This window comes from Rissa tridactyla, chromosome 9 (assembly GCF_028500815.1).
Source record: "Rissa tridactyla isolate bRisTri1 chromosome 9, bRisTri1.patW.cur.20221130, whole genome shotgun sequence".
In the NCBI taxonomy this organism is placed as follows: Eukaryota; Metazoa; Chordata; class Aves; order Charadriiformes; family Laridae; genus Rissa; species Rissa tridactyla.
Genome location: NC_071474.1, coordinates 39,059,081 through 39,084,214, shown reverse-complemented (window position 1 = coordinate 39,084,214; position 25,134 = coordinate 39,059,081). Strand labels below are relative to the sequence as shown.

The window sequence follows — 25,134 nt, the reverse complement described above, 5'->3', positions numbered from 1 at the left end:
GAGCGGCACAGCGCCCCCTGCTGCGGTGGAGGGCCGCTGGGCGGGGCCGCGCTGCCATGGCGGCGGCGGTGGGCAAGGCGGCCGTGGCGGCCTACGGCCACGGCGAGAGCGGCGGCGGCCGCGGCGGCGGCTTCCTGGGGCCGCGGGTGCCGGCCGAGGTGGAGGCCATGGCGCGGGGCGTGCAGGAGGTGGGCAAGGAGACCTTCCGGCGGCTCCTCAAAGGTAGGGCCCGAGCGCGGCCTGTCCTCGGCGTGCGGCCGGGGCTCCTCCTGCCTCGGGGTTCCCCGGTGTGGATCGGGAGGGGCTCCCGCCGCCTCCCCCGGGGAAACCGTGGGTCCTCCGAGGAAGGCGAGGACAGCCGGGGGATCTGCTCTCCTGTGCTGGGCGTGGGCAGGGCTGCAGCTCTGCTGGGACGCTTTTCGGGAAGTGAAAGCCGAGGGTTAAATACAGTGGTGGGTTTTCTTGATTGTATTGTAAAATTCTGTAAAATCCGTGAGAATAAGGTACGGACTTCTGCAGCTGCGGGTGGCCCCCACACTCACACTGACTGCTGTTAAAACCATTCGTCTCTCAACCCATGGTCCCAGGGCCAGTGGTCGAGTCACTGTTGGATTGTGAAAGTTGGGAGACCCCACGGATATTTCCATAACGTGCGTGAGAAAATTGAGGAGCCTCGGAGTGCAGGTGTCTCGCTGAAGTTGGGCTCTCAGATTGAAAATGCTCTGGCTGTTTGTTTGGATCTGTGAGGCTTCTCCCCGTGGTAAGGCAAGACAAGCGAGATCTTCTCAAGGCACATTTGACCACCAAAATCAGAGTTACTCAGTTGAGTAAGTTATTGTATGCAAAATAATCACTAAGTAAGCAAAGGGAAGAGCAAACAGCTTGTGGTCTGCTGAGAATAGAGTTAACTGCTGCGACCCTTATGTGCACGTTTCAGGCTTTTTCTTGATTTGAGTCAGTGAGGACTCAAAGCCTTTGGTAGCTGGTTTTCTTTAAGTGTTGCTGCACGGTGTCAGAAATGGAGGAATGTATCCAGGGTTTCCTTACAATAAAGTAATAAAGCTACGCATAGGCAGAGGTACTTGGGACAAAAGCAAATACAGATGTTGAACTGTATTTGCTCTCTAGGGCAGGGGCAACAGAGTCCAAAAAGTTGTATCAGAGCCAGGAAGTCTGACCGTGTCCTAAACCCCATCTGGGTTTAATTTTGGTGTAAATTATCGCCTACATTTAGGTGTGCAGCAAATGCTTCCTACTGCAGGGGGAGCAAACAGTCCTTCAAAGCCATCTGAAGGTAGGGCAGGTAACCCTACTGCACTGGTTCACCCAGTGCCCGTGTTCCCCAGCCTCCAGATTATGCAGAGCTGGCAGAAATCTCCAGTCGTCTTCTGCTCTTGCTGCTCTGTGATTAACAGCTTGCAGGACAGCGGTTTTCCCCCTTGAAGGTTCAGAAGTCTTTGAAGACGTGATAGATATGAATAAAGTATATACAAATTGCTCTGGCACTAAGTTAGTTTTTTGAGGCTGTTGCTGTTATTCTATTGCTAAATAATAACTAATATAAAAAATGAGATACTGCTTCATATGCCTGCTCAGTTCACAATGTAAAAACGGCACATAGTGTTGTCTCAGGGTTATCCAGCCAGTGTTATTGCAGGCTCTGCTAAACTGCAAGTATAAGTTCGAGACCACAGGCGTCTTCTACTAGGAGCAAATGGCCCAGCAGTGAAATTTTCTTGGGTTATTCTTTTTCTTTCTCCCCCTCTTGGTATGTGACTGTTGGATGTGTTGGTATAGCTGACATTTCTGAGATTCCCTGAGCTATACTGAGTAAAAATCTTGTATTCTAGGGTGATGCAAGTAGGTTATAAAAGACATGGATTTTTAACCAGTTATTAAGGTTGGTCAACAGAAGGAAGATCGATATTGTCATTAAAGCTGTCTAGTTAAAAACCTGTTGTTCTTTGAAGAAACAGATCAAAGTTGTAGGTAGGTGGACAGCAACCTGTTTCCTGCTCTGTGCGTGATCTAGACAGGCCTCAGTGCTGAGCTGTATTTGCCCTTCCCAGTAAATAGACTCTTCTGAGTTTTGTTGGTGTAGAGCAGAACCTTTTTCAGGCAGCATGGAAAGCTTGGTACTAGCATCTTACACATCCTAGCTACTTTGTGTGAAATCTGCCATGCAGATAGTGCCGGACAAATTCAGTCAGCCATGTGAATGATCAAAGACTTGCCACTGAATTTGGTGTGTGTTTAAAAATGTGAAAAGCAAAGAGAATTTCTTTTTTTTTATCCACAGCGGGGCTTGCTGTGGCCCCTGCAGTCCATGCAGACTTATCAGAGTGCAGGACAGAGGCTGACATGACAACAGAAATTTATATAAGCCAGTGCATATATGGAAAAAGGAATAATAACTGAATAATGGAGATTGAGATAATCCCACACCAGTTATTAGTGTGTAATATTGCCACATGGATTAACAGTAATTTCCTTTAAAGTTTGTATTATCAGCAATTGGCAAACTACAAGACTTGAAGATTTAGTTTTGTCTCCTTCCTCATTTAATCCTTTGTCTCTGCTGACATTGCAAGATAAATTAATTATGTAAAATGTTGGAGAACAGTGTTGAATTGTTTATTATCTCAATCCTCTCTTATCCTGTGTATCAGAAGTGTAATTAAGCTGTGGCAGACTTCTGATGTGAACAAGTTTGTTGATAGAAGCTCAAGTTGGATTTGTACTCGTGAGTGATGAATATAATTTTATATTTTTTTTTGCATTATCCAACTGGAACAAATTTCAACAGTGAAAATGTCTTCAATTTTACAATGCAAAAGCTTAATCCATTGAAGTTCCGTTGGTAAAGTGTTGTGAGACTGACTTGTGGTGGTGGATGATCAGGTGTATTTACAGAGATCTGAAGTGACAGTTTCACACCAGGAAAAATGCCAGTACATTAAGTCAAGTAAAATCATAGACATGTTTATGTTAATGTTCACGGTCTTCCTCTTTTTAAAGCTATCTTGCTTTGCTTTCTTATTCACAGTCACTGTTAATGCTTTGGAAGGAAAAGACTGCAAGGAATCTGTCAAGCTGATTGCAGAAAGCACTAATCTCTCAGAAGAGCAACTTGCTTTCCTCATTTCTGGCATGTATACCCTTCTCCGAGAAGCACTGAGACTCCCCTTATCAACTTTCAAACAAGAAGTAAGTTCTGGGAGTACTTGGTGTCCTGATAAGTTAAAAGCTGCGTTAGACACGAGTTACCATCTAAACTCTATTTGCTAGTGTGGGGAGCTGCATGTAAAAATGTTGCTCTGAGTTAAAGTGGTTGGAAGAAACTGTTGAAAATCTAGAGCTTATTATTTTACTTGTTGGGTAGATTTACAGTGAACTTTTTGGAAGAGTATTTAAGCTTTGGGAAAGATATTCCTGTATATCTCTCTGCTTTAGCATTTTGTTTACTGTACCTGTTTTCACTCTTAAATTAAAACCCCAAAAAAAACCATTGCAAAGTGTTATTTCATTGGCATCAACTTTCTCTTTTACCCTAAATGTGTGTTCACGCATACCACTCGTTTTGTCCACACTTACAGTTTCTCATATTTGTTTGCCTGCCTTTCTTCATACTTTTGTCATAGAGGAAGGAAGGTCTTATGGCCAGAACAATATAGTGGAAATTGGGAGAAAGTGCTATTTCTGTTTATACTATGGATGTTCTGTATGAATGTGTATACATCTGCCATGTTCCCAACCCCTAGTCCTTCTTTGTGGCTATTTTATTTCCTTTTTCATGTTTTATTTCCTATACCTTACATTTTTTCTTTTCTCATTTTGTTTTTATATAACCAAACCACTTCCGGCACCACTCTCTTGTTTAAGATACTGTTTTCTTATTTACCCAGGTATACTAGGAAAGCTCATGTATTGCAGGGAACATAGTGGAAGTATGCTTTTAGTATTCAGAGCTTATCTTTTGCCACTTCCTTTCGGTTGTCGTAGTATAAACAAGTTACTGCAAAACATATTTGAGAATAAGGGCAGATAATTACTCTAAAAAAAGAATATGTTATAGATAGTTCCATAAAAGAAATGGCAAGGATGTTGTTTTCAAAAATAAAGGCTTCCAAGAGATTTAAAGTTAGTTTCTCATAACTTGATTGAGCACTTCTGGAAATTCTTCTTAATATGTAACCTGTCATTTCAAAACTACTGTCACTCAAGACTAAAACTTTGGGGGAGAGATACCAAGCAAGTAACCACTATTAATTCACTAGGTAAGAAATGATCTTTCAAGACTACATCCTGTAAAATTTCACCTTCCTTGTCTTTCTAGGTTTTTAAGGAAGACCTAAAGGAGCTCAGGTATGCCTGTTTTTTTAATCTGTTTTTTATTTGTAACTTTTATGTCGTTGCTTCTCCAAATCAACTTTTTTACACAACAAAGTTGGTATAAAAATTACCTGTAAATAACACATAATACGTCTGTTGCTAAATGTCACGTGAAGCCAGAGGAAAAAAACAGGTGTTGTGTAAGACTTGATTTAGCACTGAGCATGAGCAGTAAATTTCACATGCTGGGGAGATTGGTCTAATTTAGTCTGTAATGTAGGTTATGCAAATGTGAGTGACCTTCTCTCTGCCATCCCCACCTTGCCCTGCAATATTTTTTTAAAATGTTTGGTAAGACAGTGGTAACATTTCAGAAGCTAAGAAACTGCCCTACTTTTTTTCTTCTTTGAAAGGCCAATGATATAACGCTCATGAAATCCTACCACCTTGTTCAGCTATGATCTGTCCTGCCCACGATCCAAGAAAGCCTCGCATTTGTTACAGACTTAGGCAAAACCTGTATCAGTCTGTTCAGAGTATCTCTGAATAGAAGTTCATATCCTAATAGACATGAGATGCTAATAATCTTTATAGGTTTTACCTTATTTCTATATTCAGTAGCCATGAGAGAATAACAACAGCTGATGCTTTCATCTATAGAGAAATCTCTGCACTGAGACCCAATTGCTTTAAAATGCTAATTTCCCATAATTCTTAGCATTCTGATTGCTACCTGGGAGAAATAGATAGATCTTTTTCTCATTCTGTTTTTTTTTCATCCTTAGTTGTCCATTAACCTGCAAATTGGCTTTCTTCTGCAGAGTCGTAAGCATAACTTTATGAGCAACTTCAGGCAAATTAAAGCTGCGGATTTAGACTTGTAATTGGGGTGTAATTGGGGCCGTGATGAAAGGTGCCATGCTAGTTGATACAATTTTGTCTGCAGCTCAGTGCTGGAGTTTGGCCTGCCTTTTGTCTTGTGAGCTAAAATGCAAGCTGCTTCCTCTGCCATGTCATGGAGTTCACGCCCAGGTTAAAGTAGGTCAGTAAGAAACTGATGAATTGCTTTTGACCCAGTGGGAGTTGGTGCTTTCTGAAGTACACGCAGAATGTGTTCAGTGTGACTAAGAATAATGAAGATCACTAAAAGTTCCATGCCAAGTTCTCTGGGGTAGGTGAATATTCTTCTATTGAGCAGTGGAAAAAATAGGTATACAGGGGTGCCAGAAGTCACTGGCTGTATCTAGAAATACAGACTCCCAGGCCCCCATCCTTGTCATTTGACCACACTTTAATGCCTTACACTTTTGTAGTTGTGGGGTTTTTTCTCCCTTTATGAATTATTCGTGGAACTATGAAGACACGTTTTAGTCTGGATTATCTTTTTTATATCTTTTATATCTTGAAAAATCTTTTTTGTGTTGTTGTTCTGGTTAACATGACTGGTATAGTAGCAATAGTTCAGGTAACTGCATTTGTGTTGCCTGCAGACTTGTATGTTTTATGTACTGCTTGTTGCTGCTGTGCTCCCGTGAGTCTCACATTATTGGGACTCTTCCTAACTTCCTTCTCTGACAGTCTTATTTCCTGTGAGTAGCTCTCTTCACCTTAGGGGTAAACTTTTAGAAGACTGAATAGCTTATTCTACTCTTAAGCTATGATACTTAGTCAATTTGGTAGCACCTTTAGCATCTTTGATTCCTATGGGAAGTGTCATTTCCTATGTTTCCCAATGCACTTGGGTTTGAAGATTAAATACCTGATTGTTTGTAAGTCATCTACTAATCACATTCAGACACTTATCCTTCCGCAGTGACTCCTGTGGGTCATCCTGTGATCATGTGCATGAAGAACACGTGTAATTGATTGAACGACAGTGTCTTGACATTATTGGCACAGTGTTTGGGCAGGTTACCTTTTTTTCACCTCTCGTGCATTCTATTTTTTTTCCTTCAGTAAAGCCGAAGATTGGACTAATTCCACCCATATAAAGTCTTGTAATTCTCAATTTCCTGGTGATGCAGTTGGTCTTGTCTTTTAGTTTTGGTGGAGAGAGAGGCTGGGAGGCATGCCCACTTCTGATTAATTAGATCAATACTACTGGTTTCACAGGGTTGCTATTCTATACCTTCTATTTCTTGGCCTCACTAGCTGAGCCAGTGAGAATAAATTCACTCTGAATTGTGGGTGATAGTTTTTCCCTCCCCTCTCAGGTTGTTTAGTAACTTTATGGCTCAGGCCAATAACATGGGATTAAGACATCCTCACACCTTCTTCCTTACCCTTTGAGTCCCTTCCTCAACATGTTCCTTTGAAAACTGATTGCCATCTGTAGCTCAGGCCTGAGCTGTGCCATGTTCTGTGTCTGATCTGCTTAGTGTGTGACAGGCGTTGTACAAGCTGCTCGAGCCAGGAACAGAATTTTCAGCAAAATCATTAACTGCACAGCAAAAACAATGCAAGCTCAAAGGTAGCATTAATGCTTCAGTTTTAATAACACTTGCTCTTACAGTTGAGCAAGTATTGTGATAGGTATCGTAATAATCATATTACACACCCTGACTCCAGCTATTCCTCTACATACAGAGGGCATTTAGACATCATTAGGGTGGGTTAAGCGATACACTCACATGGAAAATATAAGTAATGTTTGCAGAAATAGTCTTGTCTCCTCTGAAAGACAGACACACATGCAATCAAAAAAGCACTGTCTAGTCCCTCCTCCTCACTTTCCAGTTTGCCTTAGATAACTACCTTGCTAACATGAATTCAGTTTTATCCAAGCACCATTTAAAAATGTGTTTTAACCCCACTTCTTCCATTAAGAATTCAAGCTCTAATAACTGCTGTTTCATCTTCCCACTGCGTGAGTCGATGAGTTCTTTTTTCTCCCCTCATTAGACACTGTAAGCCCTTTAGGACAGGTAACTTCCTTGTTTGCTTTGATTTTTCTTTGATATACTGCTGTGTATCTCAAGTCACTGGTGAGTAATGTCTCTGGGCACGGATTCATGTTGAGTGCTGGATTTAACTGTGGCAGCAGTAGTTACTTCTTCCACTTGTCCAACCTGCCTCTCTGTAGGAGGTTACTGTTCCTGTGGCAAAGGCAGCTGAATGGGTAGTGTTTGCTCTGCAGTCTTTGCAACTCACAGCCTGATATATTGAACTGAAAATCAACAGCAGCTTGTTTGTAAGGCAATAACAGCATCGGAGGAATGGTAAAGTAGTGGAGAGGCATGGGGTGGATGGAGTGTGAGTTAGTCTATTCAGCCAGTTCTCGTGGTACTCATCAAATTTATGCTTGCCCTCCCCATGTTAGATGTGCTCCTTTTGTAAGTAATCTTAGATACAAGGGCCTCTGTTTTTAGTTTTGAGGGAGCTATTAATTCTGTCTTCTTTTCATTATGCTTCAAGTGAAATAAAATGTGTAGGTTTGGGATTTTTGAAAGCATGCATTGCTAGCCTGCCTTCTGCACTTGTCGGAGCTATCAGTAGAACTTTTCTTACTGTGAGAAGTTAAGCAAATACTGGGTTCTTCTGAAACTCACTGTTGCCATACTAGGTAGGACAGAGATGTAATACAGTTTTTAGGGTTCTTGATATAAAAACATGGGCTGTCCTTTTGAGAGCCTAGACTGAATGAATGCTGAAGTGTTTACATAAGAGCTGATGGCAATTTTAAGCAATGGAAGATGGAAAATGTTGATGCCTTTTTTTGTGTTCTATAATAGATTTATTTTTTTTTTTTGGTAGCTAAGGCCATATATTTGTGGTTACGAAACAGTTAACTATTTTGTATCACTCTTCTCTTTAAGGATACCAGAAGATTTCATCACGGATTTTTCCAGTATAGTCTTTGGTAACAGGTTAGTATCTTCATGTATCACGCATTGTGCAGCCAGCAGGGTTTCACAGAGCTCTGCTGACAAAAATCCCAGTCCTATTAAAGGAACAGAAAAATTCTCTAAATTAATGAGAACAAGATTTGTCCCATTATTTTGATTCAACATAACATGATGTCCATCATGCATGGTTATATATACACTAAGTAGCTTTCGTGGCAATTTTCAGTTTTTCTGTGATCATCTCCCATCAGTTTGTATAATGTTCTATAGCCTCTGTAAGGTGCATCAATACCTACAGATGAAAAATGCATTGCAGAATTAAGCATCTTTATCATCGTTATAATTGCAAGTTAGATCTTGCTTTGTTGAGAGGTAAACTACACATGCCTTCTACGTGTTGTGGTTCATGGAAACTTTCTCAGACAGCATTTAATCAAGTCTTAATGTACAGTGGAATTGGGAATTCACGCTGGGTGACTTGATGACATGTGTGAGATATCAAGTGCTCTCATAGCTGTAATTCATTTTCTAAGCAGTAAACCTCAGTAGCTTCAGAGGAAGTACTAAATCAAGAACTTTTTAAACAGCCTATCTCTTTTGTCTGTTCTAGGGATTCCCTTTTCTATATGGTTCTCTGTTCAACCATATTTAGCTTATTCTACATCTAGAAATTGCTTGAACTTTTTGCATATGCAAAAGTTTCATCCTTGAAACTTGAAGTCACTCAGCACATAGCATCACTAACCCAACGCTGCTGCAGCTATTCTGCATGGAATCATGATAATGATAGTTGTGGTATTTCAGTTACCCTCACAAGGGTCTGAATGCTGCTACCAACGTTAAAAATATTTTTCATTTCCTTGGTTAAGATCTTAGCTTAAAACTAAAGGTTCTTGGAGTAAAAATAAATTCAGCCTTCTCATCTTTTCTTTGCTTTTCTGTTTGAATTATAGGTGTTAAGAATGCAAAATTCATGGTTGCAAAGTGGAAATATTGTTTGCAGTGGAAAAAGAAGATAAATTTAGATGTCATTTGAAGCATGCATGATTGTCTGTTTTCTACTGTGAAATCACGATGCTGGAAAATTTAGCTTTTCCTCATTTCGAAAGCTGTGATTATCCAGTGTAATCTTGCTCTGTGTTTTGAGACCAGAGAAGAGTACCTCAGATTTGATTTCTAGACAGATCTGCTTTTATAATCTTAAATGTAACACTGAATCATACATATGCTTATTGAGTTGTAAATATATAGAATTGTGATGATAAGAGAAGTATTAGCATCTGATCAAAAATTCAGTATGAGCTAGATAACCCAGAAAAATCCATTTTTAATACTTTTCCTGGCATCTTAGCCTATTTTAGCAATTTTGTTCACTAAACAACAGCTCTGAAGTACTGGAAATTTGACATTTTTATTTCTGTGTGTCTACGGTTCCATCAAGCTATATAGACTGAAAGGGAAAGAAAAACTTGCCACATGGACACCATCAAATAACTACATGAAATTAAAACATTTTTTTTAAGGGAAAGGATAACCCAAACTTCCCCTTCTTTCCCATTTGTATGTTTATAATATATGTACTGCATTTTTTTAAAAATAGTGTCGCTTTTTTTTCTACTTCTGTTTCTACCAGGAGGGTGCGTTCTGTGTGCCATTTGTCAGCATTTCACACATACCAGTTTATTCATTCTTGCTGTTCAGTGGCCTGCTAGGCATGTCTTGTTATGTGCAGAGGGAACCATCAGGAATTTGTCTTTAGTTTTGATATTGTCAGGTCAGCTGCTGCTCCAGATTATCTGATCTTTCATTTTTGAGTGCTCTTCTGTCACATCCTTTGGCAGATGATGCTCTTGTCACTAGGTGTATCATCCTTTCCATGTATAATTTGGATGGTCTCTAGCTGATCCATGGTGCTTCATCTGTTCTAACTTTGCCTTCTGCACTGTGTGCTGACACTGTATTGCAACTGTTGGCACAGTGTTTACAAAATGTGATTATAGTCTATAGGTTTTGGATATAAGATTGATTGAGTCTTTTGTGTTCCATTTTGCTATTCCTCTTAGAAATCAATGGTTTGATTAATGGCCCATATAATTGCTGTATGTATGTTGGCCACTATGCAAATTCTGTTATCCTTACAGGATTCTTGCAGTTCCAGTTGTGATCTTATCCAAGCTGGAAAGATGCTGATGGAAGCTTAAACTAAACTATAAAAGCCATGAGTTTTTCTGAGGGAATGGTACTGAAGTGCAGTCCTGACCAGAACTAAACTTTGTGGTTTGGCCACAGAAATGCCATAGCTTAATAATCAGAAGCTTCACCTCTGTTTGGGCATTGCTGACCTTTCCCACCACCACTAACGAGAACATCTTCCTGTTTTCTCTGCTCTTTCTTCCCCCAAAGTGATGGTGCTGCACTGAATGGACTGTCTTCCATTGATGGGAGTTAGGATGTCTTAAGGAAGCAGCAGCAGTGTGGCTATTTTTAGGTATTCCCCAAATTAAGCAATACTCTGGCAGCAGCTTGCCACTGAGAGAAAGGCCTGTTCTTATTGTTTAATCCCGCTAATGACCATTCTAGACTCCGGCTCCTCGTGGTTGCACCCAGCTGTGGTGACCTACTTCCTCTCCAGTAGCTGACAGTGAGTAAGAACCAGCTGATCTATTTTTTTCTGCTCATGCCTTTACCAGACTATTAGGAACGCGTGTCACTTCTGACACCATCCCCCAAAAAAGGATAAATTCTTTCTTATATTGCCTTTGCTAAATGGAAGAGTATTGGAGGATCTCAGCCTGTCACTCCTGTATACCTTATCAAATGATTACTCTTTCTGGGGAGTTTCTAAAGGCACCAGCTAACTGGCAAACAAGAATCTGAGTAGGGATGTTAGACTGTCATTTCTACAGTCCTTGATTTGTTCAGAGAGGATTCCGTTCTGATGTAAAGTCTGTAATTAGATTATGTCTAGCACCACGGATAAAGGATGTAATGTTTCTTATCCTGCCCTTAGCGGGAGTACTGGAGTAGCTTTGAAATGTACCGTAAATAAATTCCAGAGACATGGGATGTTTAGAAAAAAAAATTATAAAATATGGTAAGTAACATGAAGTCCACGCTAGCTCCCAAATGGACCAGCTCAGTGACCTCGTTCTGAAGATACTTCTGCATATATATATCTAAAACTGCGTGATTGTTATGTCTTTGTGTCAGATTTGGCTTGTTTACTTACCCAGAGCTTTAGATGCTGTTAAAATTTTAAAGATTGTCAACAATCTGAAGTTTAATCGCTGTCAACTGTATTTCCTTGCAGAAATAAACTGAGGTTTGATCAGCCTGATTCTTCCTGCAATATGAGTAATAAATAAAGTCCTTGGCTTCTTACACATTAGACTAGACGAAAATCCTGAAGGTTGTTCTGAGGTTGGCAGTGAACATTATGTAAGGAACTTAGAATTTGCAAATTATGTTGGATTAGCAAGAACCACTGTGTGATTATTTCTTTTAAAGTACGTTTCAAAGTACACCCTAATATTATATTTTAAAACATTGCTGCTCCCTAATATTAGATGCTTTCTGCTGAAGGAGCACAGTGACCTTATTCCAACTTTTTTGGTCAAGTCATCTGTCTCGTTCCTGCTTGCTTGTTCCTGTTGGATCTGCATGAAGGTAAAGGTATATTTGCAGATGCCTTTCTGTGCCTCACAGTTGCATATAATTGAAATAATAGATATGCCAGCCACCATAATGACTTGTACTAAACTTTATAGTGACGTTAGTTTACTGGAATTACACTGAGTCACTTGGTCTTTTTTTTAACATGGGCCATAGTTACACATAGGAAAAGTGGGTAATCTGAGCACAGCTGTCTTAAATACGCAAAACCTTCACTCATTCAGACCTCTCTAAATGAGGATAGATGTAGAAGAGAAACAAGTTCTGGACAGGTTTGTTCTGAGGAATCTTATTTTCTCTTTAGATTGTTGTTTCTTTTATGAATCTGCATTTCAGTCTCCCACTTCTGATTTATTCTTTAGGCGTCCTGCTTCCGAAGGCACAGCTCTGGTACAAGGAAGTAGGCTGCCGAGTATCCAGGACTTCAAGTGGAGAGTGGACGTAGCTATATCCACAAGGTATAAAAGAGAAACATGCATGACCCTAGAAATTATTTTGCCCAAGATTAAACAGTCTTCTTGTGCTGCTTAAAAATATTAATGGTGTTAAAATGTATCTTCCTATTAGGGATTGGCATGTAGCATTAAGTGGTAAGTAAGACATGGAGGGGATTTTCTGAACAGTGTAGAAGTCAGGACTAAAGGCCTTTGTGATCATCCTGTCTGTGCCTGCAGTGGATACCTTCTTGCCATCTGCCACAGCAAAGGCAGCTGGGGGATGGATCTTTGGCTAGACCCAGAAGGAAACAGAAACCATCTGTCTGTGCTGTTCCTGGTCTTTGTCTAGTTCTAACCAAGATGGACCAGCATGAAAGAAATTGGAAGATGATCCAGTGTTTGTCAGTATTGCAAACTGTTAGCATGAGTGACTTCATATTGCATTCATGAATACCTGCACCTGAGGGAGAGTGCAGTCTCGTTGCTGCCGTAGCTGAGAGGCCTGTGGGTAATTGGGGATAGTCTTCCTGAAATCAAGAAAAAAAGATTCCTAAGTTAAAATTGTAATGGCCACAAGTTACTAGTTCAGGTGACTCTCCGATGAGCAGTGCTGTAAGCACCGCACATGTATCACTATGCAGAAAAAATCTGTACCTATAAGAGAGCAAAATGTACAGATAAACATCCTCAGGCACAATGCTTGCAAGCTGGAAGCAAATCCTATGATTTGTTTTCCAAACAACACAGGAGCAACAACACATTATCTTTTTCTGTTTTCCTTCCTCTTGTTTTCCTTTCCAGTCAACCTCCCCCCTGGGATTTCTTGTTTATCATCCAGCAACAGCCTCTGCAAAGAGGTATGGCTTCTGGCTGTAACGCCTGTCAGTACCTGAGCAGGCTTTGGCAACATCGGTTGATGGAAGCTGCTCAAGAATGACTCATTTCCCCTCTTTGGGTCATCAAATAAAATAATAACCCGCAAATTTAGGATGAAGACTGGAAGAGCTTGATTTCCCAAATGAGATGGCAGTTGAAAGTATGAAGGGTTGGAAAGCATTAATGCAACATGGTAAACTGACTTAGAAAACTGTGCATTATTACTAGCAGTACTCGGTCAGCTCTTATCCCTGTCACAGTTCCACTAAACTGATTATTATGTAAAATGACGCTCCTAAACTTGCAGTTACTAAACTATTAAAAAAATTTTTAGTCTCAATACTGAGGTAAATTGGACGGGACTCCTGTGTTCATGAGTTTCCAGCCAGCCAGGTACAGGACTCTGTGATTGAAATTATTCATGTTCTATGTAAAGCCTACATGAACATCTTAATTTGTTAATGTAAAATGCTGTACCCATCACACTGCTGATGTCTATTGTTGTAATACTAATAATGTAAATAATTTCAGTTCACTGGCCCGTGCACTTCAACCATCCATTCTAATGATGATGAAGCTTTCAGATGGGACAGCTCATCGCTTTGAAGTAAGTCTGATTGCTGTAATAAATAAAAAAGAAACCATTTGAAGTTCTTTTTAGAAAGTTGAAATACTATTTAAAATATTAAAGCTTTTGTAAACAGTGCATTATCATTGGTTGGTTTGCTTTGGAATCCTTCATGTTCAGGGTAGCTGCATGCAATATATAATGAAACGCCAACCAAACTAATTTCATACCTTGTTCCTACACACATTTTGCTGAAACCATTTGTTAGAAGAATATTAATTACTGAAAAGCACTATTGCGTAATATCTGGTTTGATTAAAAAATACGGTTTTGTTATCAACTGTAACCTTCAGACCTGGTGGTGGCTCTTGAGGGCAGGAAAATTACTGGGGTAGTTCATATAATGCATGATACAATTCTAAACCTCCTACATTTCGTAAAGAATGGTAACATTCTCTTCTGTGGCAGAGGTAGTTTTATTCTCTTTTTCTTCAGTACAGTTCTTGCTGCCAGAAAGAAAGTAAACAAACTCTTTGCTTTTTACCTCAGAATTAGTCAGTGGCAGTATTTACGACACTGTACCTAAAGGCTTACCAGAAGATGGCATAAACTCTTCCATGTTTTTAACCTTTGAAAAGGAATGCTATTTGTTCTATAAATAACGTGGTGGTGCGTACAAGAATTCAGTGCACAGCAGGCATTCTTACATTTGAACTCTGTAAAGATTTTGGCTTCAGTTCATGTGTTAGTAGTCTGGAGGAAGCACCAAAGCACTGTGGGTTGAAAGAGGAGCACTGATTTTACTGTTACAAGGCTGCACAAGAAGGCAGCTGTTGAGGAAGGCACAAATTATATGCTACATTGAAAAGTGTTGAGGGTGTCACTTCACAGAAGATCAAATTCACCCTTCTGTGAACAGTCTAGCTCAGACCATCCTTTAGGCTCTGTTTAAGGTCTTCCATGGAACTTAAATGATGCCATGGACTTCAGGTTAACCCTTTGCAACAGGGTAAGTTTCACTTATGAGAATAAAAACTAGTACTGTTTAGATTTGGGGCTTTATTTCGTGGCATATCACATCAAGTCTTGGTGTTGGTGGCATTGTTCTTGGTTGTTTTGGTTTTGTTTTAGTTTTTCTTGTTGTAAGTCTGTGGAAGACCCTTTGCTGTTCTGCAGTGGAGATGTGTTGGTGTGCCTGTCCAGTATGTGCAGAAGTGCAGATATCTGATAGCAAACAATGTCCTTCTCTTAGAATCAGCTCTTTGCTGCTGCTGCTTAGATCTGAATGCCAAAGATCTGGCTATAAACCTGATTTCTGTATCTGATGAGTGGTCTTCCCGCAGTTAGTAGCTCTTTGGGATAAACCTATGTTTTGGTTCAAGGTACCATATGCAAGCAAATATAGTCTTCACCTCTTCAGTTTCCTTTCATTTGAACACATTGAGAATGTCCTGCTAACTAACGAGGCTTATATAGAGTGTTAAGTCCAGAAGGTGATTCCATTATGAACAGTTTTAGAATGTGTATGCCACAGGGAGAAGTTATACTGTTTGGTCTCTTGGATTTGGTTTGGTTTTTTAATTGCAGTGTGATTTCTGACAATGAAGAGGGTTTTTTTTAAAGCAATGGTAATTGCAGCATTTCGAGTCTTGTTGTATGTATGTCAAAAGTGAAAAGGACATGATGCCTTTTTATGCATTTCTGATGCATATGGAAAATGCAAATCAGATGTTGGATTCCTCTCACATAATTGGTATCTGTGCTACAGTAGGCAGGATATGACAAGGGGTTCCGTTGAAAGAACTGTGTGTCTTCAATGTAGTCAAAGTAGCAGAGTAAATTCGACAGTGCAGCGCAGAGCAGCCTGGGACTAGCTAGGCTGCTGTTGGTACTCATGTGAGTACTTGCATTTGTGCACTGCTCCCAGTCTGTGCCTGTGCTCAGATATGGTTCTCTGTCTTAACAGATAATAGATTCCCATCCATTTGGCTTCTCAGGCTTGAAATGGTAAAGTCAAGTCCATTAGTCTCCTGCACAGTTGAAAATGTTTTGTATATTTAATCAAAATCTTTTGCCTTCCATGTATAGACAGTGCCTGGTCCTCTTTGCTCTTGAGGTTGCTGCTAAGTCTCTTGCTTTGAGGCTCTATTCCTTTCTCCTGCAAGTCTGGACAAGGAGAATATCTGGAATTTGTTGCTTCAGAATTCTGTAGGCTCCACAACCTTCCATGTGTCTTTATCTTTCCTTCCAATGCATGACTCTCTTACTTCACTACCGCAGCCATCAGTTTACGCTCTGGAGTACTTCCTTTCTCACATCAGGCAGTATAGAAAATGTACTATGTAGCTGTTATTTCTGGGTTTTCCCACTCTGCTCTTCTTTTTCACCCAGATGATTTGGTTGGATTAACTGAATTTTATTAACCTCAAATCCTTTGTCTTAATTCTAAAAAAAAAAATAATTCTATTTTAAGAGAGATTGGGCTGACACTGGAATGTTCTATCCATAGGCATGCCCTACTCAAAGTTCCTAAGATGTTTCATGTTTTCTAACCTGAATATTCTATTTCAGGTGCCAGTTGCAAAGTTTCAAGAACTGAGATACAGTGTTGCCCTTATACTGAAGGAAATGAATGATTTGGAGAAAAGGAGCATACTGAAGATCCAGGACTGAACACTATAAAATTGGGAGTTTATAGAACCAGATCTGAAACCTTCAGCATGTTTTGTGAGTGGCAAAGCAGGGCACCATCATCACTTTGCCTGTCTGAACTGAAATGTAGCATTTGTGATGTCTGCTGTAAATATTTTTTTCAATTCAAGTGTTAAAAGCTTTTTTCATAAGACTAAGGAAAAACAAAAAATATATCCATGAAAAAGTATAACGCTGTTTGCGAGCATTGTTGCATGATTCATCAAAACATTTTTTAAATAACTGGCTTAATAGATGTAAGAGTCATTTATTTCTGATTATGATTCATCACTCTAATTATTTTTGAAAGCCTGCTACCGGAAGCCCTATCAATGTGTATCATAAGAAAGCTCTGCAATATCTGAAATAAAAAATAAAATAAAAACCCCTACATCTGTGCTCTAGTATGACAAACGCGAACTTGAGTTTTGCATAAGTAGAATTGCTGTCTGGCTTCTTACTAAAGTGACTGAGGTATAGCTGCAGCTATTTAAAGGCTAATTTTGGAAAAAATTGGAAGTCTGTGGATCAAGAAGTGCCGACTGAGCTTCCAGAACTAATCCATAGAATTGCAGAAGTGGAAAGGTGCAATCTAAGTCTTTATCTGGTTGATCAGAATAGGCTAAAATAGCAGTAATCTCATAGATTTCTAACTGGAAATGCTTGCCTGTTGTTTCATGTATGTCCTATATGGCCGATGTGAATGCAATCATCGGAGTTATTACTGGGCAGAAGCCTCTGGCACTGTGATGACAGCTAACAGAAGGCAGCAGTAACCTTGTAGAGCACTACAGCTATATACTTCTTAATAGTGCAAGTCAGATCCCAGGATGAAGAGGCTGCATACAGCGTCTAGGATGAAAGGCACAGGTATGAGGATATCCAAACCTCAGGTCAAGAAAACAGTTAAGCATAAGCTGAAGTTCCCTGAATGGGTCAGGCAGCCCCTGAATTGGTCAGGCAGTTGGATTTAGATGATTATTGTAGGTCCCTTCCGACTGAAATATTCTATTCTAAGTTACTCCTTTGCCCCGTGAGTAAACTTTGGAAGAACTCCCTTAACTTGAAGCATATGTTTTAAGTCTCGTTTAAACACACTGGGACCACAAGTATGTCCCTAAGAGTTTTGCCAAGAAGGGATGCATTCCTCAATCATTGCCTGAACAAGTGTTATCCCAGCAGCAAAGATGGAGGCTGCGAGCAACAACCCAAAGACAGGACAGGCTGTGGGCCCTAGAACTATAGAATTTTTCTGGCTGTCCAAAGTAGTTTAGAAAGCACATGCCCCTACCATAGTTAAGCATTGGCTTTTCTAGCTGCTTTCAGGGTTTCTACTTCAGTAGTACCATCCATGCTTCTCTCTCTCATTTTTTTTCATTGTAGAACTTGCCTTAATCTTACTCACTCCCCACAGAAAACTACTGAAATCATGGATTCAGGAGGCCTTTTACACTCCCACAGATGTTTGTGTAGGAAAGGATGACTTGGCTCTTGGATTTTAAGAATCACAACGTGCATAAAAAGACTTCGTTGTCATACTTTTTAAGAGGAGACTTGTTTGACAGCAGTCCATACCAATCTAAAGACAGCTAAATAGCTGTGGTCCAGAGAGCTTTTAAAGCCTGTGCAAGAATGTGTTCTGCAGTTTTAAATAAAACTATCAGCCATGATTTCAAACTGTTCAAAAGCTGCATGTTCCATTTGCTTCGTAGGCTACTCATCAATAACTAACAAGTTTGATCCATACTGCATCTTAACTACTGTGTTAGGTCACACCAAAGCATATGAAGAGGAGCTGGCTCCTATCACTTCAAGTGGACTGTAGATTGCGTTAATGTGATGTTTTCTTTTTGCTTTTACTTTGTGAAGCTTGTTCATCTTTCTGGAATGACATTATCACAAGCTGTGAAACAAAACGTACATTCTTCGGTTCCTTGTTATAACCTTGCCCTTCTGAATGTTTAGGTTTACATGGTTTCGACCTGGAAAGGTATTTCAACTGAGACTATAAGTGAAATCTTTTCAGACAAATGGAACACTGCATGGGTGTAAAATGACCTACTGCTTAAGATACTTGCAAAGGTTTGGGTTTTTGGTAAGAGTACCAAAGTACTACTGGTAAGAGTAGAAGAATCCATATATACCTTTACCTTCTAGACAGAATATATTCATTCAGTTGTTCCCCTGTAACAGCAATTGCCCATGTTCTCCAGAAACAGAAAGGCTTCCAGACTGTTTTCTTCATGGTCTCTGCAAGAGGTGATGGACCTCTTAGTCTCAAGTTTGTCTTGCCACACATGAATCCAGGAGTCCACACATGAATTCCCACCCATAATCCAGGAGGAAGTAGTCAATGACCTGCTTCTGCACCTAGACGCACATAAGTCTATGGGGCCAGATGGGATTCACCCAAGAGTACTCAGGGAGCTGGCAGGAGAGCTCACCAAGCCTCTCTCCATAATTTTTCAACAATCTTGGTCAACAGGGCAGGTGCCAGATGACTGGAGGGTGGCTAATGTGACGCCCATCTACAAGAAGGGTCAGAAGGAGGATCTGGGGAACTACAGGCCTGTCAGCCTCACCTCGGTACCAGGAAAGATCATGGAGAGGATCATCCTGAGTGAGCTCTCACGGCCAGTGCAGGGCAGCCAAGGGATCAGGGCCAGCCAGCATGGGTTTAGGAAAGGGAGGTCCTGCTTAACCAACCTGATCTCTTTCTATGACCATGTGACCTGCCTTCTGTATGCGGGGAAGGCTGTGGACGTTGTCTGTCTGGACTTTGGTAAGGCCTTTGACACCGTCCCCCACAGTATTCTCCTGGAGAAGCTGGCGAATCATGGCATAGACAAGTGTACTCTTCGCTGGGTAAAAAACTGGCTGGATGGCCGTGCCCAGAGAGTTGTGATTTATGGGGTGAAATCCTCTTGGCGGCTGGTCACCAGTGGTGCCCCTCAGGGCTCAGTTTTGGGGCCAGTTTTGTTTAATATCTTTATCAATGATCTGGATGGGGGGATTGAGTGCACCCTCGGTAAGTTTGCAGATGACACCAAACTAGGTGGGAGTGTTGATCAGCTTGAGGGTAGGAAGGCTCTAGGGAGGGACCTGGACAGGCTGGATCGATGGGCCAAGGCCAACTGTATGAGGTTTAATAAGGCCAAGTGCCGGGTGCTGCATTTTGGTCACAACAACCCCAAGCAACGCTACAGGCTTGGGGAAGAGTGGCTGGAAAGCTGCCCAGCAGAAAAGGACCTGGGGGTGCTGGTGGACGGGCAGCTTAACATGAGCCAGCCGTGTGCCCAGGTGGCCAAGAAGGCCAACAGCATTCTGGCTTGTATCAGGAACTGCGTGGCCAGCAGGAGCAGGGAAGTGATCGTGCCTCTGTACTCGGCACTGGTGAGGCCTCACCTCGAGTACTGTGGTCAGTTCTGGGCCCCTCTGTACAAGAGGGACATTGAAGCGCTGGAGCGTGTCCAGAGGAGAGCTACCAGGCTGGTGAGGGCTCTGGAGACCAGGTCATATGAGGAGAGGCTGAGGGAGCTGGGCATGTTTAGCTTGGAGAAGAGGAGGCTGAGGGGAGACCTCATTGCCCTCTACAACTGCCTGAAAGGAGGTTGTAGAGAGGTGGGTGTTGGCCTCTTCTCCCAGGTGAATAATGACAGGACCAGAGGAAATGGTCTGAAGCTGCGGCAGGGGAGATTTAGATTAGCTATTAGGAAGAGTTACTTTACTGAAAGAGTGGTCAGGCACTGGAACAGCCTGCCCAGGGAGGTGGTTGAGTCACCATCCCTAGAGGCATTTAAGAAACATCTAGATGTAGCACTTCAGGGCATGCTCTAGTGGCAGAGATTGTAGGGATTTTTGGTTTGGGTTTTTTTGGGGTGTGTATGGTTGGCCTCGATGATCTCAAAGGTCCTTTCCAACCATGAAGATTCCATGATTCTATGAAGCAGGAGTTTACTGTAATTGAAGTGTTCCTATGCACACTGAGGGGTACTTAAACACTTGGGATTTTCATTCCTCTATACTTAAGAGTGCATTTGGGCCTTCCTTCTAACAGATTATCTTTCCATTAAAACAGCAGTTGTCACAGAAATGGATAGTGGGAGAGGCTAGTTCCTCAGTTTTGATAAAGTATAAGCCTTCAAATTATTGTTGCATTTCTCAGAACTTCATGTTGAATTATATGTTAAATATTTGTTCAACACTGATATATCTTCTTACTTCACAATTAAAATACTCTGGAATTTGAATTCCACTGAATTTCTGACTGTAGCCCTTTCATTCCAATACAGAACAAAAGTAAGCTTCTAAGAATCTGTGTATGTCTGAACAGAAATGTTCAGAAACCCAAGTCACTCTAGGATTGGTTGTGCTTCAAGGACACACTGTAAATCCCCCTGTATTACGCGGTGAAAGATACGACTTGAACGGGATGCTCACTTTGACGGTCCCGAGGTCTTGCCAAGCTGATCACTAGTCGGTCATCAATTAGGAAGGTAGGAGGTTTGCATGGGAAGGGCACTGTTTTTTTTTCTTATTACACACATTCACGGATCAATAGGAAACACGCAGCTTTCACAGGCTCTACTGATAGTTTTCCCTGAAAAACAAACCCCAGTGATCCAGTTGCTTTCTCTACTTGATGGTGCCATCTGTTTACTTAAATTGGTTAATGTATTTGTGAATGTCTTAATTCTAGTGACTTTCTAACTATGGCACATGAACATAAATTTCTCCATTACACCTTTTATTTCATTTCATTTATAATATATGGAACATTATGCCTTTTCTTTCAAGATTAATGTGTCAAAACATATTTAAAATAGAACTTGATTGTTCTCCAATGCAAATCAGGTGTGTATAATAGCAGAGATGCCCAGTGCATGCAGGAGTAGTCACAGTAGGCAGAATGCAAAAGGAGAGTTAAAGATAGTTGCCAGGAGTCATTCAGAGATTCAGTGGCAAAATCACACAGAACTCACATGTCTTCACTTCCTGAGCTCTAACCGTAAGTTAGCACAGCTTCCTGATGTAATGATCACAACTCCCTCTTGTTTTTTTTTTTTTTTTTTAATTGGCTGAATCCCATGGGCCATCAGTCCAAATCTGTTCTTGCCTGTGGACTATTACAGTGTGTGCAGAGAACTTGAAAATAAAAAGCCATCTGTGGCTGTACTTGTTATGTGACTTTTCACATCCCTACTTCCAGTAGAGAAGGAGCTTTGTCAGCACGACTAGTAGGTCAGAATTTCAGACTTGGGTTAGTTGTGTTTGAAAGGGGAAAGAAACAGGTCGGTTGGTTGTTTTTGTGTGGTCTCAAAGTGTCATGCAGATTATTGCTCCAGAAGAGGGCTGAAGAATGTAGTCATGCTCTCATACTGCCTGTTACGCCATCCATTAAATGCTGGAAGAAGATCAGTATTGTGCTCATTGTCATTAAAAGGAAGAAATTAAACCTCCATTTGTAGAAAAATCATACAAAGGAGATGTGCTGTTGCAGAGTGAGTCACCTCCTAGCTTTAACTTCTTCTGTTTAAGTGCAGGATAAATCCGTTCTTGATCTCATGAACAATGCAGATAGGTAGGGGGTTGCTTTTTTTTTGCTTTTTGCTTTTTCTTTTTTTGCTTTCTAATCAAGCACACCTCATGACCCACTGTTGCTCCAAATCCATGAATATATGTATGAATGTATGAAAACTCCATGCTTTCAGGATATGTTATATAAAAACACCCCAGCATATCTAGATTGAGCACGCACATTCAATTTACACAGCTGTTTTTGCTAAAACAGTCTTTGCAGAGACGGGCCTGATGTCAGAATGAAATATTTTGTAGTTGTTTGACTTCTAGTGAACAGCAAATTAGTATCTTGGCTTTAAAACATTTTGCCATTAGTGACTGTACAGCTCACTCTGTAGCTGTCACACCCCACAAAGTACTAACATTTACCAAACACCACACATACCAGGAACTAGCAGAGGCAGAGCCAGCTGGTTTCTCCCCTAAGAAGTCACAGAGTTGTTGCCCATAGGCCATCTGTGATAAGGTCTTAACTGTTTTCTGGCTGTGGATAAAGGTCTGTCTGTGTTCTGAACCCTCATAAGCATACAGCTTCCACCACGGGAGCAGTTCAGAAGGACAGCTGCCCTTTTCTCTTGAAATGTCTCAGCGACGTCCCTGCTGGTGTAAGAGAATTCCCAGAAGTACATTTCACAGTGCTTTTTTGAGACTCATTTCAGTCCCAAGTGATCAGACCGTCAGCTAGCCCTGAGGATGCTTTCATACATTGTAAACAGAAACTGGAAGTTCCTTTCAGAGCACAAATGCTGATTACATTTTCTATGATAATCTATTTCCATTCCCTATCTTGAATTCATCTGCTGCTAGAAACCTTCCCTTTATACCATGACTTATCTCTTTAAGTGTCTGATATGTAACTATGTAAATACCGGTGGCGTATCCCTGATAGGGAGATTGTCGTTGCATTGCTACTGGTAACCAGTGGTTATGTCACTTTCCCTCGCTTGAATAGGCTTTGACTCATGGTGGTTTTCAGGACAATGGTTATAAAATAACACACTGAGGGGTTGCCGAGACTATAGTTTTGCAATAGAGACAACTGTTGACCTCAAGGCTACAAGAAAACATTTTTTTTCTTTTTTTGTTAAGGCTTTTGTTCTTTTATAGTATGAGTTTTTCTTGCATGGAAGTTTGGAAAGAAGTCTATGTTAGCAAGCTTGAGTCTGGTGGGAAAACCCCACACTTCTGAGCACAAATGCTAATTCTTTCTAAGTGTTCTGAAGCATTGCTTGACTGAAATTTTAATTGCTTCAGTTATCCTACCTTTCTTCGAATTATTTGATGGCAGGATGTTCTATACTTTGGATTATTGTCTGACTTAAGTGATGGCAGGAAGAATTACTGAAACCAGTGGTTATTCAATTAACCTTTTTCTTTTTCTAATTAAAGGACTTGCTTGGGAACAACGGTTCAATGTTGAATTATTTTTTTTTCTAAGAGATTCAAGAGCCCTAGAGACAGGGGCCAAATTTTTTGGCAGGTGCAAAATGTCTTAGCATTGTAGGACTGAAAGACAATTGAAGGGTCTGATGGTTGGCTTCTGTTTCCAGGTATATATCTAACTTGCTGTATAAGCTTAAGGATTGCCTGCACATGGACACATAAACATCACAAAATTAGCCCTCATTATTAACTTAAAGCGTATATTATTAAGACCTGAGATCCAGAATTTAAGTGGCTTTAAAATAGTTTCTCACTTTAAATCTAAGTTCATCTGAACTTTCTCAAGTATCCTCTCTAAACACAGTCTTACAAAAGTCACGTTACCTTTCCTTTCTTCCATCTTTCGTCCTGTCCATTCAAACCCCATAGGCAGGGTTTGTCCCTTAATACCTGCTTAGCTTACACAGTCTAAGCTGGGGAGTCCAGACACTTCTGTAAGTAAGAAATGGGAAATTAATTCCTTCGTCCCCTCTCTTGAGCTTTGTGAGGAGGCCAATGGTATCAGTAATAGGATATCCTCAGAAATTTCAAATTCTGCAGTGGATTTTAAGACAGTGTGAAAAGTGCCCTATATTTTTCGAGTATTTGAAAATGTATGCATATATATCATGGACATTTCTGGAAACTGTAACTGTAGGTCTGTGTAAAACTGCAAACAAACAACAACAAAAAAAAGCAGACAACTTCTTTTAAAACAACTGCTTCTATTCTATGCTAGCAGGGGTAATTTTCTCCCTAGAAACTGTTTAGCACAAACAGTTATACAACTAGTGCGATCCTTTCATATAACAAAAATTGGTGGGAATGTGCAAATTGAAGTGGTCAACACAGCTGGTCTTAAATAAAACAAATATACATCATAAGGCATGTGCTTTTTTATCTAGAATCTGGCATGGACGGGTGTATCTATGCAGTATGCCACACCGCATGACAGAATAAACATGGCATTTTCCTTCTAATGTTCTGCTTTACTGGTCCTAAAAGCATGATTACCTGACATTAAAATAGCTTCACTACTATGTAGATTTGCTTAAAGAGAGTGACGGTTCTCGCAGGATATGGCATTCTCGTTTTCCAAAATCGCTTTGAACTGCTGTTCTTTTGTACTGCCGCAGGTACCAAAACACCAAGCCCGGGAGCGGAGTCGGTTTCTCACCGCGGTGTCCCTGCGGACCAGCGGGTCAAACCTAACTTTTTAAAGCGCGGCGTAAAGGGGGCTGCCCGGCGGGACAAGGTTCCCGGCTGGGTGCCCTCCTCTGGCGCCCGGCTCGGCCAGACCCAACGGCAGCCAGGCTGTCGGGGCGGGAGGAGGGCGAGCACCGGCCGATTTCGGCTGCGCGTCTGTCAGACCTACCGAGCTGCTCCCGCGCCTGACGGGACCCTCACAGCGGTGCGGCGCGGCCTGTCTGCTGCTGACAGGACCGACCGGTGCTGACAGGAACGACCCCTCCTTGGGCCGGGCCGGGCTCGGACAGCCCATAGAGGCAGCGCCGGCTTCCCACCACCCTTGCGGGATGTGGGCTAGGGTTTGGGGCGGCGGTGGGGCCGAGCCGTCGGTCGGGTCCCCTCAGCGGACCGGGCCGGGGGCCGTTACCGTCGCGTTACAAAACCGCCTGGTTTTGTAACAACCTGCGGGCGCTGCCCAATGAGCGCCGCCGCCCGGCGTCACGTGCCCGCCTTTATATAAGCG

The 25,134-nt window shown here is 41.3% G+C and overlaps 1 protein-coding gene and 1 long non-coding RNA gene across 5 annotated transcripts; one reads left to right on the top strand and one right to left on the bottom strand.

Annotated features, from left to right (window-relative positions):
* The first annotated feature begins 43 nt into the window (after positions 1 to 43).
* Positions 44 to 16,810, top strand: COMMD5 (COMM domain containing 5). Of its 3 annotated transcripts, none has more exons than XR_008468386.1 (7): positions 44 to 222; positions 3,047 to 3,207; positions 4,337 to 4,365; positions 8,148 to 8,198; positions 11,744 to 11,849; positions 12,212 to 12,307; positions 16,302 to 16,810. XR_008468386.1 is itself a non-coding variant. In XM_054214031.1 (7 exons), exons 1-7 carry the CDS (start codon positions 57 to 59, stop codon positions 16,401 to 16,403), a joined length of 681 nt encoding a protein of 226 aa, XP_054070006.1. In that variant the 5' UTR covers positions 44 to 56; the 3' UTR covers positions 16,404 to 16,810. The 3 variants fall into 3 exon arrangements, 2 of the variants coding, with proteins under 2 accessions (XP_054070006.1, XP_054070008.1); XM_054214031.1 differs by lacking the exon at positions 11,744 to 11,849 and adding an exon at positions 13,694 to 13,769; XM_054214033.1 differs by lacking the exon at positions 16,302 to 16,810 and having other exon boundaries at positions 11,744 to 11,843.
* Positions 12,304 to 25,128, bottom strand: LOC128914672 (uncharacterized). 2 transcript variants are annotated; one of them, XR_008468388.1, is made up of 4 exons: positions 24,799 to 25,128; positions 24,438 to 24,610; positions 22,387 to 23,876; positions 12,304 to 12,813 (listed from the first exon to the last, which is right to left on the bottom strand). It is a non-coding gene; the product is annotated as an uncharacterized LOC128914672 (long non-coding RNA). The 2 variants fall into 2 exon arrangements; XR_008468387.1 differs by lacking the exon at positions 24,799 to 25,128 and having other exon boundaries at positions 24,438 to 24,790.
* Positions 25,129 to 25,134: the final 6 nt, after the last annotated feature.